This window comes from Cyprinus carpio, chromosome A8 (genome assembly GCF_018340385.1).
Source record: "Cyprinus carpio isolate SPL01 chromosome A8, ASM1834038v1, whole genome shotgun sequence".
In the NCBI taxonomy this organism is placed as follows: Eukaryota; Metazoa; Chordata; class Actinopteri; order Cypriniformes; family Cyprinidae; genus Cyprinus; species Cyprinus carpio.
The window spans coordinates 14,523,462-14,539,406 of NC_056579.1; the positions used below are offsets into that span (position 1 = coordinate 14,523,462).

Sequence of the window (15,945 nt, forward strand, 5' to 3'; positions counted from 1 at the left end):
TACACATGTTCAGAACACACTGAGGACCATTCAGAATATGCATACTTGTACTTGGCTTTATTGGCATGTATGGTTCCATAAAGAACCTTCCACAAAAAGTTCTTTATTGTGTAAAAAGGTTCTTTAGAATTTTAAAATATTATTCACACTGAAAGGTTCTTTGAGGAAGGTTATTTTTCTAAAACCTCCTTTTTGAACTTTTTTTTTAAGCGTGTAAATCAATGTTTAAGTCAAATTGTTTAACTACCTGATCAAATGATAAATAGCAGCTAGATTGTAAGTTATATTGAGGTAATTATTAGCAGTATAAACATTTTTTTTTCCTCCTAACTATAAAAAAGTATGAGTTCTTGAAAAGTGTTTATGGTCCAGATATTGGAAACTTGAAGAAAATATAATTTTAGCTGCACCAACTGATATCAACATGTATTCCATAAGTATGAAAAATATTGTTGATTTTAAATGTGAAGGGATAAGCATCAGCATTAATAAGTCACATAATTACTTTTTTTTTGCATTGATATGCAGGGAAAATCTGAAGAATGTATATAAACATGGTATAATAATGTTATAAAAACTTAGCACAAAAATTTTATTTTTCTGCATCATTCATGGAATGTTTTTTTTTTTTCCTAAAATGTTTTAAGTTGGATGTTATTCTAGCGCTTTTTATTACTACTCATTTCAGAACGTTCAGAGAAATTCAAAAGTATTTCCATTGAATGTTTAGAGAACATACTGAAATAACATTTTCATAACTCACTGAGAACGTTAGCAAAATGTTCTTAGAACATATTTTTGTTAGCTGGGATAGCTGAGAGTATCTTACAGCATTAGCAAAAAGTAGCTAATGAACAAAAACGCATATGATTATGGATGCATATAAGTTTGTTAAGGATGGATGTTCCATTCCATGTGGGTCTGATTATTATCTGGGACTGGGAATAATAATTATCATTATCATAAAAGGAATCATCTCTACAGGCATTATTGTGTTTCACTCACCTTTTATTTCCTGGTAATTCTTACAGTTTATAGGATGTGAAGACACAGACAATGGTACACATTCCAAAATTTAATTGTATATTGAATGCTTTAATAATTATAAAAAGTGGAATGATCTTGGTCCAGGGCTTGGATACTGATCAAATGGGCTTGGTGCCCATTAAAATCAAGACAACATCTGAAAACATAACACTACTGCAATAAAGACCACTAGCAAAGTGGATGAACAAAGGGAGAACTCATGGCAAAAAGACTGAAAATCCTGACGACCGGTCCAGAGCCTGATGATGGACTCTGGGGACCTTGCAGGGGCCATGCTGGGAAGGGTCATGTCAGACATCGACTCCCATGGTGGGGCCCTTCTTCCTTGCTCCTCCTCCACTGTGACTGTCACCACCTCCCCACTGAGCCCGTCCCAGCTCAGACTGACCCCACCAGTCCGAACCAGCAGGGGGGGTGTTCCCTGCGTCACTGTCCCAGTCGAGCCATCACAGCACCCCTCCAGTGGGAAATAATGAGAGTGAGGGCCTTGAAGCTTTGTATGTTATCATTACTTGTCCAAGAGCTTTCGGGTCCTGTACCTGTTTTTAAGATGTGCGGTTAAAATTAAAGAATATGGTGGTGGTTTTTTAACTTACCTTTTTTTTTACTTGTTTTTCATTATCATCTATGGCACTGCGGCAATCAGGCAGCAGTCAATGATTATTTTAATTAATACTGGGAAATTTGATAACACTTTACAATAAGGTTTAATTTGTTAACATTAGTTAATAACTTTTGATTAAACAAATGTATTAATAAATAATTCAACAATACTTCAACAGCATTTATTAATCTGTTATTGAAATTAACACATTAATAAATGCTGTTGAAGTATTGTTGAATCGTTTATTAATACATTTGTTTAACCAAAAGTTATTTTTGTTAACATAAATTAATGCACTATGAACAAAAAAAGATTAATAAATGCTTAAAACATATATTGCTCATGGTAATGCATCTACTAATGTTAATAATGTTAACTTTTTTGCAAAACAGTTACCATTAATTTTATAAAATTAAAAAAAATAATAAAATAATATGCTACATCTATAAGCATATTTGTATACTTTAAATTTATTCAGCAAATTCCTAATGCATATATGGAATAATATATGACTTATTATTATTATTATTATTATTATTTTATTATTATTATTCCAAATATTACTGCCATCTATACAGAATATTTAGCTGTATCCCAACTTTAATTTGTATACTTTAAATTTATTCAGCAAATTCCTAATGCATATATGGAATAATATATGACTTATTATTATTATTATTATTATTATTTTATTATTATTATTCCAAATATTGAGGACTGCCTGAATTCTGATCAAAACAGAAAGCATTCTAGCTGTCTGTCCCAAATTTCAACAAGTATGCAAGATGAGGTGTATGAATTACATTTATGGTCAGTCTACTTATAGTCAAACATAGTTCTGTAGCTGATCTGAATATCAAAAGTATTAACTGGGATTAATTATTGTCACACACACACACACACACACACACACACACATATATATATATATATATATATATCGTTATGTGCATCAAAAGAACAATATGATAAGACTTGAATAAAATCAAGTGTGTGTCTCTCACCTCTCATTCCTTGGGAATTCCCACAGTATATAAGAAGTAGCAGGACACAAAGAGAAGACACAGCAAGGAGGAGCACATTCTCTTCCCACACTGCCTTTACCCTGGAGATGGTCAGATCCCCCTCACTAACCCCAGCTCCCCCTCCTCTCTGACTTCCCTCCACTTCCATCTTCCTCATTGTAGGCTGATTTAATTAAAAATACCCAGCAGCACCACCCTGGACCTCACCCGCAAGGGTGGGACATCTAGCTGTGGCACAGGGAGACATTGTCATTTACTGCATGTAGACACACATTCAAGCTTTCCCATAGCAGAAGGTAATCCATTCCTGACAAACATGATGCACTGACCTGACAGGATGACATTTCAAACTTTGCTACTCTATCAAAAATCAAAAAGCAATGTGTTGTTTAGTGGACCCTATCATATGTAGTGTGGTCAAAGCTTTTCAGAATAACTTTTTTAATGAGCCAAGAATGCATGCAGTTTTTAAACCAAATATATATATATATATATATATATATATATATATATATATATATATATATATATATATATATATATATTGGCCACAAACTCTTCTCCATAGACAATCAATTTTCTTTCTTAATCAGTGCAATGTAATATTAAATTTTCCTTTTTCTGCCCATTTAAATTGGTGGCTAAGGCAAGCAGCATCATGTCAACTGTATGTGAGAGTTTTCCAAATATAAATCAACATAATTAATCGGCACTTTTTGTCCATCTTAGAATTGTAAGCCTTGTTTGACAGTTCTTGGATAATGTCTAATGAATGTGGAATGAGACAATGGCAATTAATTTTGTGATGATCTTGCCATTTGGAAAGGGCGGGTATTTTGTTTTAGAGGGTGGGAAGGAGTCAAATCGCAGACATGTTGCCACGGTGATAAGGTACTCCCTGCCGCCGTCGGGTCTCGTACAAGCAGGGAGCCATGGCGACTGGTGGATAGTGACAGACTAAGTGACAAGTCCACAAGGATGGTAGGTCAACCTTGAGCTCAATTCCTCAAACTTCCATAGGGATGTCAGGCACTTAATGTAATGTTAGCACGAATGGTGTCTGGTCACCGCTAACTTCCATTCTGTACAGCGTTTTAAAGTAGAAGTTTGCACAAACGTCACTAGCACACACAAATTATCACCATCACAATGTTTTAACACACTTTGTAGTACATTATTTAATGTTGCACCTATCTTTACTTTGCTAATGTTGAGATGGAGTTTATGCCATGAGACTGCAGTAAACTAACTGGGGTCCCTGATTCAGTTCCCTGCTGTTTAGGGTCAGGAGTCTGATCAAACTCAATGTCACACACTGCCCATTGTGTACATGGCACTAGTGTAAGTTATAGGAATCTCCATAGTGACAAGGAAAAGAGAGACAGAGTGGCGGCATACTCAGCACAATTCAGGACTGCACACTGCGTACATGTACTTTTGACATTGATTCTACAGTATTGTGTGGATAGGTGCCAACTCTTCCTGAAAATACCAATGTTTATTAAGGTAAATAATAATCCCTCCTGTGAGTTCTTGCTAAAAATCTCATATATTAATAATGAACATATAGTCCGTGCCTGCACTCCTGTTCTAAACATTTGTCCAGGTGATTCCAATAACTCAAATCCCAATGTTAAAGTAACCAGTTACATTGTAGAAATGCAGAATAAAATATGATTTGACATGATATGAAATATGATCTACATTTGACATCAGCAAAAAAAAAGAAGAAGAAGAAGAGGAGGAGGAGGAGGAGGAGGAGGAGGAGGAGGAAGAGGAAGAGGAAGAAAAACAATCTCACAAAACATTTTGTAAGTGTCTCAGCGACACTGTTCAAGGACAGAAACAGACTCAGTGTCGCCCCTTCACAGACAGGCAAGAGATTTAACTGCAGCTTTATAATACAAGTGTGTCACCTAGTGGATGGGTGGAGTGATTATTATGTTCATTTAAAATTTATTCCATATGCAATGTCAAAATGTAACTGTAAACGAATATCTATCTATCTATCTAGATAAATGCGTTTTAGATAGATAGATAGATAGATAGATAGATAGATAGATAGATAGATAGATAGATAGATAGATAGATAGATAGATAGATAGATAGATAGATAGATAGATAGATAGATAGATGTGTGCTCTCTATCTATTTATCTTTCTATTCTTAAAATTACTGCTGTTTATCAAGGTAATTAATTCCCTCGGTCACCGTTAATCTTACTGAAAAGCTAGCATATTGCTAAAAAAAATCTATATAGCCTATTATTATATACCATCTAAATTTAAAGACTCTATCTATCTAGAATACACTTTAACATTTATTTAGTATTTAGCTTTCCTCGTTTATACACTTTTATATAGTATATATTAGTATAATTTATACACTTCGTCCTTTCTATTTTAAATGATTGTACCTGAAAAATGGTGAAGTTTAATATTTATAAAATCCTGACTGACAATTTGAAGGGAAAAGGCCGCTTTGTTATTGGTTCGAAAGCGGAAATGACGCATTGCCAGTCGGTGGCGGGAACGTGTTATGTGCTGTACGCAGAAATGACGGCAAGTCTTCAAATCGAAAGAATTTAAACCTTAAATATTTAATTGGATTAATAATCGAGTCACTTAGGCAGTTCAGTGTTGTATTTATATCATATATCGATGGGGTTATGAGGCTGTCCTGAAGTATTTATTATCGAACACGATCAAGTGCTCGAGCATCGCCGGCTGATGTAAGACCTCGCGAGACAGGATTCTCATAACGGAAAATATTGTTAATAAAATGAGCTTTTTCAACCTAGACCGGTTCCGTTTCCAAAGGGACAGCGCAGCCGACAATCAATGTAAATTGTCGGACGGATCCAGCTCAGATAAAGAAAATCAACGTGGTGAGAAAAAACTGCCATTTTCTAACCGGGGCTTTGTTCAGCGTTCATGATGGATGTTTCTCAAAACCTAGAGAGCTTTCTACCTAGACAGCATGCCGGGTGCCGTAAACGCATTTTTTTTTTTTTTTTTTTTTTAAATCTGTGATTATGTTGATAAGAGATTGAATGCGAGTTTGTATTGTACTGTATCAGTAATGTTAAGCCCATTACGTTACCAGGTTCTCAGTGTGGGTGGCCATTGGGAAGATCTCTTCTCTTCTCTTCTCTTCTCTTCTCTTCTCTTCTCTTCTCTTCTCTTCTCTTCTCTTCTCTTCTCTTCTCTTCTCTGTTATGGGGTTGACACTGATTCTCGAAATAACCTGCTCTCTGTTTTTGTTTACCAGTATATCAGACCTTACTTACAACATACTAGTAGTATTTGTCATGTTATAAAGATGCAGTCACAAGATATTGTGTGCCAAAATGTCTTGATTCAATATTTAATTTTCTGTTTCCAGCCCACCAAAGAAAGACAGATGGTCGATGTTCATCAGACAAGGCATCAAGACATGCATTAGAGGATGTTTCTGCCGATGACAAAGTTGTCAGGATGGGCAAGTAAGCAAGACTATGGTTTTTTCAGAAGTGGGTCTGCAGCACGTCTTCCATTGGACACATTTGCTACTCCACGCGGTTTCTATAGATTTCTAGCTGACTGATAATATTGAGATTTCATTGCAAATTTTGAATGTTCACATTTAGACGCTCTCTAGTCTGTATCTGGTGATAGCATACAGTTATTTCACAGGGATACAACATCAGTGACCAAGCACCAGATAAGCAAGGAAATGGAGGACAAAATCATCAAACTAATGGAGATATTCCCTCAGAAGAGCAAGAAAGATCTATTGGAGGTAATGAGTTTCTCATTGATGTAACATCAATACTTAATAAAGCAGGTGAACTAGAGGTGTGCGATTTAACTATTTTTGATTGTGTACTTTTAAAATGTCTCCACGATCTGCTTTTGAAGAAATACAGTATTGTGCTACAGCACACATTCTATCATTAACCATTCTGGAGCCTCTGTCTCAACATACCGTGCAACCCGTCATACATTCACATCAAATGTTAACTCAGCAGTAGAGTTATGCTCACGGGACGCTGCACTTCGCAATCACAAAAGTACAGTATTTCTTATGTATATTATAGAAATGCACACACATGCATGTGTTTAAGAAAAATGTTTATATATAAAATACTTTTATAATATAAATTATATATATATATATATATCTATATATATATATATATATATATATATATATATATATATATACATATACACACACACATGTATATATAAAATATTACAAATATTTACATGTATGTTTGTGTATTTATATATACATAATAAATATACACAGTACACACATTGTAAACCAAACTTATTTTGGATGCGATTAATAATTTGACAGAACTAGTCAATATGGTCATAATCACAAGGTTTACATATAAGTACTGTTATGTCTAAAGTGAAAGTAAACAGTCGAGAGGAAAACAGATGCATGCCTGTATATTAGATGCGTGCAGCTCTTAAAGCTACAAGAGACTTATTGTAGCAAACATGCTGCCGCTTGTCATTAAAGGGATAGTTCAACCAAAAATGAAAATTCTTTCGATATTTACTCACTCTCATGTTGTCCCAAACTTGATTTCTTTCTTGTGCTGAACACAAAAGAAGATATTTTAAAGAATCTGGGTTACCAACAGTTGCTTCTCCCATTGACTATGATAGTAGGGAAAAAAATACTGAGACCCTGGGGACTAGCAACTTACCCATATTCTTTAATATAACGTTTGTTCAACAGAAGAAAGAAACTCATTCAAGTTTAAAACAACTTGAGAGTGAGTAAATGATGACAGAATTTTCATTTTTGGTTGCACTGTCCCGTCAATGTTAATAAAACAACAAAACAGAAAAATCACTCACTGCTCTTGACTGAAGAACTTTAATACAGTTGCTTTAATAAGAGTCTATGTGTAATTTATACAGTGAAATGTTTTTAGTATTATTTTTATATTTGTTCATTAAATTTCATGAATGTTACTGCTAAATATGCATAGTCTACCTGAAAAATAAAGCACTGTTTGTTTTATTTGTATATTATATGTATTTGTAATTTGTGTCTTTGTTCTTATTTTTTAATAACAATAAAATAATGACAAAGATTTTTATCTTCACTCACTTTGGCGTAAATATCTGCCATTCTTTTAATGATTTTTCTGTAAAAAAAATAAAATAAAATTGTGATATGATGCTTTTGCCAAATTGCCCATCCCTAAGGTGAATGTTGTAGATTTCATGCTCTTGTGTTACCTCATATCGTGACAGGTAGTTGAAAGCACGAGCACACTGGAGGGCGCTATAGCACATTGTTTGATGGTTTATGGAGATGACGGTAAGGTTGTTTTTATTATTTGCAATTCTCATAGGTCAATCACAGCATGAACATTTTTGCGTACAATATTATAACTAATAATTCAAATCAAAACTGTTTTATATTTGCAGATTCAGGCAGACAGAACGGCAAAGCGCGATATAGTGAAGATGATGATAACGATCAGCCAACGAAGAGGAGAAAAATTGTGGTGAGTGGTCCATTTGAGTCAAAGTTTTTTTTTTTAAAGCCAACATCTTTCCCATGGCCTTAATGTGGTGAACTCCTTTTTAAATGGCTGTTGATTGTGAATTAGCATTCAGATTCAGAATCTGAGGAGCAGGAAGAAGATTCTGATGATGAGGAGAATCAAGAGCCCAGCAGAGAGAGGCAGGAGGCTCTGTTGAAGAAGCTGAAAAAGAAACTGCCTGATATTGAAAAAGAGGTAGGCTAGAGATTGAAATCTATACAGATGCAAGAGTACTGGAATATTCTGGAGAGTCAGTGTCTTCAATTTCTCTAACAGGTCTTGAGGGATGTCCTGAGAGAGCATGACTGGGACTATGAGAATGCCTTGGGGTCACTGCTTATGTTTTCATCAACAGGTGATTATTACTGCATTTCAGCTACAGTTGAAGATTTAGTCCAAATATAAATTTTAATGTGAGAATGATCTGATTTAAAGCCATCTATGCCTATCACTTTGAATTCAGATTCAAGTTCACCAGAGGATCAGAGAAAACAAAAGTTAAAATCATCTCACTCCAGGGAAAAAAAGGACAAGAGCTCACAAAAGCCTGACAGCTCGTCTAGTCTGTCAAGATGGCTGACAGCGGCACCGTCTCCCATGCCAAAAGTTTCTAGTGTGTCTACTCCAAAAACACAAAAATCAGAAGTCAGCAAATGCATGACTAATAACACTTCCTTTAAGCGAAAGAAGGGCGATGAATTGCTGTTAAATGACGTCAGTGCCTCTGAGGATGAAGAGATTGACAGTGATGTTGAGAGTATCTCTGATGATCTGGACTCAGAGGATGAGGACAGCATCTCTGGCAATCTCCAGGACAAGATCATTCAGTTTCTCCAAGAGGCTTCCCTAGATGAGCTGTCTCTAATATCTGGCTGCTCAATCAAAAAAGCCCAGAAGATCATTTCGCTGAGGCCTTTCAACACTTGGAAGGATGTGGTAAGAATCTAATGTGCGCAATCTGCACTGCCATGTTAATTGTCACTCTGAGTTATGTTATTGTGGTTGAATGACTCTTGAAGTGCTTAAAGGGGATTAGTTCTTGGCTGTGAAGGCAGTGATTCATATTTGTCAGGTTTGTATTCATGCCCACTGACAGGTTTTATCTAATTGTTTAAATGAGGTGTAAAAATCTGACACACTATTTTGAAATGTTTTGGTAACAAACAAAAAAAGGTGGGGGGGGTTTTCAAATGGATTTCAAACCATTCTATGCACTGAATTCAGTGCCATTAGCTATCGGTAGACAAGACAGGTGAACCATGCTGGTTGAAAGGCTATATCTGACGTGGCCACTCCCGATTGGTGGAAAACAAACATAAAGTGTGTTAGCAAGCCCTAATTGGTACAGAGGTACACTATTTAGCTACATTTACCATTCGGCCCATCGTGGAAAAGCACTAATTTTTTTCTATTTCTTTTAGAAAGAGCAGTTCTTTAAGGATAATGGCTTGTCTATAGACCTGGTACATGGCTGCAAGGTCGTGCTTAAGGAGAGGCAGGTGGTTACAGATCTTATGGGAAGATGTGAGAAGATTGCACAGAAAATGACTAAAGATGTTACTCAGGTCATAGAAGCAGGCATGGGCTCCATCAAGCAACCCAAAATCCTGAACAGCAAGTGAGTTTATCTATTCGCATTATACAAACTTGGGATATCAGGTTATGCAATTTTTTACATTTTTATTTTAAACTTCTTGTTTTTGACTTCTTTTAGTTTCAAACTCCAGCCATATCAGCTGATCGGCTTGAAATGGCTGATTCTTCTGCACCAGCACAAGCTGAGTGGCATCCTGGCAGATGAAATGGTGAGTCACTGTCATATTGATTTCAAAGGCATGAAATCCAAGAAGGTTTCTGATTCCTTTTAAGCAAAGGACTATTATCACAGATATTGGTTATAAGTGATTTGATCTTTCCACAGGGGCTGGGTAAAACTATTCAGGCCATCTCATTCCTGGCTCATTTGTATGAAAAAGGAATCAAGGGCCCTCATCTTATTACCGTACCCTCGTCCACACTGGGTAAGAGACACTTATTTCAGTGGGAGTGTAGCATATAAACTTGTTGCTTGAGATGATGCATTTCTCTCTTTGCAGATAACTGGGTTCGTGAGCTGGGTCTTTGGTGTCCCAGTCTTAAAGTTCTTATTTACTATGGTAAGTTAGTTTTCAGGCAAGCACGTTATGCTCTAAAATTATTATAAATTTTTTTTTTTTTTTTTTTTTTTTTTTGAAAATGAATGTTATTTTTAAAGATTACATTTGATTTTGAATCCCAGTTTTTCAGTGTGGTCTCAGAACCCAGTGCAAAATAATACATATTAATACAGAATCTTTTTTCCCCCTCTCTATTCTTTTGTGTTTATACTTGTAGGGTCTGTGGAAGACCGCAGATACTTGCGACAAGACATCCTCAGTGGCTTAGTTGAATTCAACATTATAGTATCCACGTAAGTATAAGATGTACTTGTATATTGTTGCCCTGACTCTGTATTTATGAAAATCACTTGCATTCAGTGGTGTTAACACTTGCCTGTTCATCCTTTCTTCTTTCATCTGTATTAGTTACAATCTCACAATAGGGAATGACTATGACCGCAGTCTGTTCCGCAAGCTGAGGCTGAAGTATGCAGTGTTTGATGAGGGCCACATGCTGAAAAATATGAACTCTCTACGCTACCGCCACCTCATGGCCATCAATGTCAGTACACATGTATTATAAAAAATTTTGTAAATACGGTTCAAAGAAATGCTGTTCACTGACATTTTTCTCTTATGGGAAGTGCTTAATGAAGAGAAGGGTGGTAAAGTTGTGCTTATTTAAACTTCTTGGTGGTACATTTGTGTCTGTCATCTACAGGCTGAGCACAGATTGCTGCTGACAGGAACGCCTTTACAGAACAACCTGCTGGAGCTCATGTCCCTCCTGAACTTCATCATGCCCTCCATGTTCTCCAGCAGCACCTCACAGATCTCCAAAATGTTCTCTACGGTACAGACTAGGGATGGCATTTACATTAGCGATCAATTAATCATTAACTTTAATACTGCAAAATGCCTCTATAGCAGTGGCATATAGTTACCGGCATGACAGGATGCGCAAATGCTCCTCAAGTACTCTAGCCAGCTTCCTCATCCAAATGAAAGGGTTTTTTAGTCTAAATAAAAGGCTAGTAGTAGGACTGTAAAATTAATAGATGTGTATATCATTTGATAAGATGAAGAGAGCGTGCCATAGTTATGTTTGGGATCATTTTACTTTAAATGCAGGCTATTGTTGGCTGTTTCATATCCTGAGTGAGTGAAGTGACGTGTGACCAAGTATGCATTTTAAGTATGCAGTATGCTCTGCATTAAACCCATCCAAGTGCACACACACAGTAGTGTGCACTCTCACACACCTTGAACACACACCCAGAGCAGTGGTCAGCCATATTGCTGCAGCACCCGGGGAGCAGTTGGGGGTTCAGTGCTTTGCTCAAGGGTCTCACCTCAGTCGTGGTATTGAGGGTGGAAGAGAGCACTGGTTATTCACTCCCTCCACCGACAATTCCTGCTGAACCTGAGACTCGAACTCGCAGCCTTCGTGTTACAAATCCAGCTTTCTAAACATGAGGCCACGACTGCCTCATACATCCAGTCACAGAGACCACTGATTTCCACAAATTTTTATTATATATTTGTTTCTTTTCCTAAATCCTCAGTGTCTCACCCTCTTAATATTGCAGGTTTATTTTCTTGTCATTCACTTTTAATACCTGTTTTTGCATCTCTTACTGAGGTAAGAGGACATAAAAAAATTAGACTGTCCTTTTTACTTGCCTAACAGACAGATTGCATTGTTAGCCTAAACTAACCTAATTATTTTATAGAAATTTCATAGGTTTCGGTCTTCATCTCTTGTCACATTGAATTTCATCACAGTTTGTGCTTGTTAGACGAGGCATGACATGCGGGGGCTGGAAAGATTTTGTGGCTACAAATTAAGAATTCATTCCTGTGACTTAATTCATTTCCTCATTCTAGTTAAATCATGGGGTATCTAGGGAACAAATTAATGAAATATGGACCGTGGCCACAAAGTTGTAGGAACAAATTTTATATGTACATTAAATTAGCTTTTCTGACCATTTACAAACTGTAATTTGCTTTGGAATATTTGGAGAAAACATGAAGATATGTGAAAAGATGGGCCCTGTCCCGCTCGTGTCCAACAGCCCAGTCAAAGTGCAGAGCCCGATATGAAACAATAACCGGGAGAAATTATAATGAAACATGACTTAGTTACTAAATTTCTATTCCTTTCCATGTTAAAGGACTTTGTGTTATTTCTATTTTAATGGACTGTTAAAGTTAGGATCACATTAAGTGTAATTTGTACATTAGTGAATTATTTGCGTAAAACACCCAGCTCCATCACAGTCACTCTCAGCTGCTGCACATGATCCACACACACCCCAAAACTAAATTGCTTAATTGACCATCAATAGCATTAATCAATTACATCTCTTATCGGCAATTAATTGATCGTTGATTAATAGTTGACATCCCTATTACAGACAGTGCTCAGATTGTCTAATTATAATACTATATGTGAAATCTTTCAGAAATGTATCTAAATGTTATCCAATTTATGGATACAGTAATCATTATAGACAGAATGCCATCTCACTTTCTGTACATATGCTTGGTTTCAGAAGTCTTCAGAGGAAGAAAGCAGTTTTCATAAGAAAAGAGTTGCACAGGCCAAACTTATCATGAAGCCATTCATTCTGAGACGAGTCAAGAGTGAGGTAAACACTTTTTTTTTTTTTTTTTTTTTTTTTTTTTTTTTTTTTTTACTGTGATCATAATCTAATCAAATTCATTGAGGAAATCTCACAGAAATAGTGATCCATCAAAGTAAATTTATCTACATTCATTCCTCTGTACTGAAAATTACTATATGTCCAGTATATATTTTTCCCACCCTGATTGTGATTTTGCAAATGTAATTTTAGGTGTTGAAACAGCTTCCACCAAAAGTGGAGAATATTGAAATGTGTCCCATGAGTGACTCCCAGCAGAAGCTGTATGACAAACTTTTCAAAAGACTAAAGAAGACTCCGAATGGAGACAGTATGTGCTATTAATTTTTATATGCTAATGTGCTGTCTTGGAGTATTGCACTCTGTTTTTGTTTGCCTGTATTGTATTCAGATTTATCTGACAAATTATACAGGGGCTGTCAAGAAAATGTTCCTTCTAAGCTGGAGGATCTGAAAAACAAAGTGGGAATGTTGAAAACCATTTTTCTGACTCTGATTGTCTGTCCCACGATTCCTATCTTCTGTTTGTCCTCAGAGCGGGAGCTTTGCAATGTGATGATGCAGCTGAGAAAGATGGCTAATCATCCATTGCTGCACCGCCAGTACTACACCAGTGACAAATTGGCTGCCATGAGCAAAGCCATGCTTAAGGTGAGGACTAGGAGAGTAATGGAGGTTGAATAATAAAGATTGAATTGCGCATTTAAAAATTAAATTGTTTATCATGAATCCAGCCCTGGGAACTTATTTATTCCAAAAATGAAAGTGAAATGTACTCGCCCTTAAGTTGTTCCAAACCTGTATAGTTTCTATACAGAGTTTCTTTTCCTCTGCAGAACACACAAGAATAGTTTTTGAAGAATGCAAGTAACTTATTGCATACCGTTGTTGAGCTGACATGGTTCTGCTTTTGTTAGGAGTCGACACATTTTGATGCCGACGCTGCACTGATCCAGGAGGACATGGAAGTGATGTCTGATTTTGAGCTGCATAATTTATGTAAGCAGTACCGCTCCATCAGCAGTTTTCAGCTGGAGAAAGAGCTCCTCTTAGACTCTGGGAAGTTTGCACTTTTAACCAAAATACTCTCCAGGCTCAAAGAAAAGGTTTGTCTGGATGCTGTTTAAAAGTCTCCTGATGAGTCATTTGAATTTAGTTTGTGTTTTATTGTTGCTGATGTGTTTAAAACAACTTTCTTTTTCTTCAAGGGTGATAGGGTTGTCCTTTTCAGTCAGTTCACTATGATGCTGGACATTGTGGAGGTTCTGCTCAAACACCTTGACCATCAGTTTGTTCGACTGGATGGTTCTACTCCCATGGCCGAGAGGTGAGAGTGACTTGGTTATTACCGTCTTTAGTGCCTCATGTCAATTTATTTCACCTGCTCTCAATTCAGATTTGTTACTCGGATTTGATGTTCAGGACTGACTGTCCTCTCTGTCACTTTGCCAGTAATGAAATGCAATTGATTAATCATCCAGACAGTACATTTTATTTCAATATCCACTGTATCTACATTTAAAGAATCCACTTGTGAGCGTAAATGTATTAATTCAGACCCTGCTGTACAAACTACACCTGTGTATGATGTCCCAAATGTAAAAAAAAATCTGGAACAACTAGATATATTAAAGTAAGAAGCTGCCTCTCTGAACAAATCTAATTCAACCCTTGTGGCTTCCCTAGGATTGGTCTCATTGACAAATACAATACAAATCCTGAAATTTTTGTGTTCCTCCTGTCAACCCGGGCTGGGGGGCAGGGGATCAACCTCGCCTCTGCAAACACAGTGATACTGCATGACATTGATTGCAATCCATTCAATGATAAACAAGCAGAGGACCGCTGTCATCGAATGGGGCAAACCAGGTTAGTATAATCAAAAGGAAATTGAGTTCACTTTAAAGAAGGACGTCTGGTTTATGATAATGTTTTTGCATCACAGAACCGTGCAGGTGATCAAGCTCGTCAGCAGAGATTCAATTGAGGCCTGCATGCTCCGAGTGGGACAGGAGAAGCTGAAACTGGAACAGGACATGACCACTGATGGAGGTGAGTATTAACATACAACCTCTGTCAAACCCACAGGTCACAATTTACAAGATGAACTTCAAAATACTCCAATACTTTATAGTAGTAGTAATGGGTGGTATAACCAAAATCTCATCACACTACTGTATAGTTCATTGTGCCAGAATATCAATGAAAAATGGTTTATATATTAAATAATTGTTTAATTCCAGTTTTTGGATAATCCAGTGAAATTAATGTATTAAAATGGAAACTTTCAGTGTGGTGGTTTTACTATATTATCAGTTATGTATCTGGTTTTTCACTAGAGATTAAATGCTCTTTAATTCTTTTTCGCTCTGTTCAGATGAGGATGGTGCTATAACTGAACAAATGGCAGAGCTGCTGAAAGTCTCGCTGGGCCTTTAAAACCTAAAGAATGTGAAAGTCAGTGGTAGTTGCCTGTGAATTTCCCTCCACTGCTCAAGAACAAACACGGCAACTTGAAACTGATTTAATGTGGTTTTGGTAAGGACTAGCACTTTTTTTTTTCCAATGTCCAAATATTAGAAATCAGTAAATGCACAAAAATCTTGGACCAATGTACTGGCGGTAGAGGAGGTTGTGTTACTCAGGGATCACCTGAAGTACCCATGTTAATATTCCTCACTGGAGATCTATGTCATATGTGCCATCTGAAAGACTGTACCTCACCTACCCAGCTCAGTTTAGCCCACACAGGACTGGTGAGTTGGTTCCAGATTTGTGACCTTATCGACTAAAGGCACTGCTGCAAATAACTGGTTATACTTGTACTGTAACAGTTTTGTTGTTAAATGTGTATCTCCTTATAATGTGTTTTCTAAATAAAGATAAGTCATTTCCTTAAAATTAA

General features: G+C 36.5%; 1 protein-coding gene across 3 annotated transcripts; it reads left to right on the forward strand.

Moving 5' to 3' along the window:
• Window positions 1-5,161: 5,161 nt before the first annotated feature.
• On the forward strand, window positions 5,162-15,945 carry LOC109095014 (SWI/SNF-related matrix-associated actin-dependent regulator of chromatin subfamily A containing DEAD/H box 1A). 3 transcript variants are annotated; one of them, XM_042762414.1, is made up of 24 exons: window positions 5,162-5,407; window positions 5,477-5,563; window positions 6,061-6,160; window positions 6,351-6,456; window positions 7,938-8,004; window positions 8,115-8,194; window positions 8,300-8,428; window positions 8,510-8,588; window positions 8,697-9,169; window positions 9,655-9,851; window positions 9,948-10,038; window positions 10,155-10,254; window positions 10,330-10,389; window positions 10,607-10,682; window positions 10,798-10,933; window positions 11,093-11,224; window positions 12,930-13,025; window positions 13,233-13,350; window positions 13,576-13,691; window positions 13,958-14,146; window positions 14,249-14,367; window positions 14,727-14,909; window positions 14,986-15,092; window positions 15,418-15,945. In XM_042762414.1, the coding sequence occupies exons 3-24, from the start codon at window positions 6,153-6,155 to the stop codon at window positions 15,477-15,479; spliced, it is 2,724 nt and encodes a 907-aa protein (XP_042618348.1). In that variant the 5' UTR covers window positions 5,162-5,407; window positions 5,477-5,563; window positions 6,061-6,152; the 3' UTR covers window positions 15,480-15,945. The 3 variants fall into 3 exon arrangements, with proteins under 3 accessions (XP_042618348.1, XP_042618345.1, XP_042618347.1); XM_042762411.1 differs by having other exon boundaries at window positions 5,162-5,563; XM_042762413.1 differs by having other exon boundaries at window positions 5,162-5,563; window positions 12,933-13,025.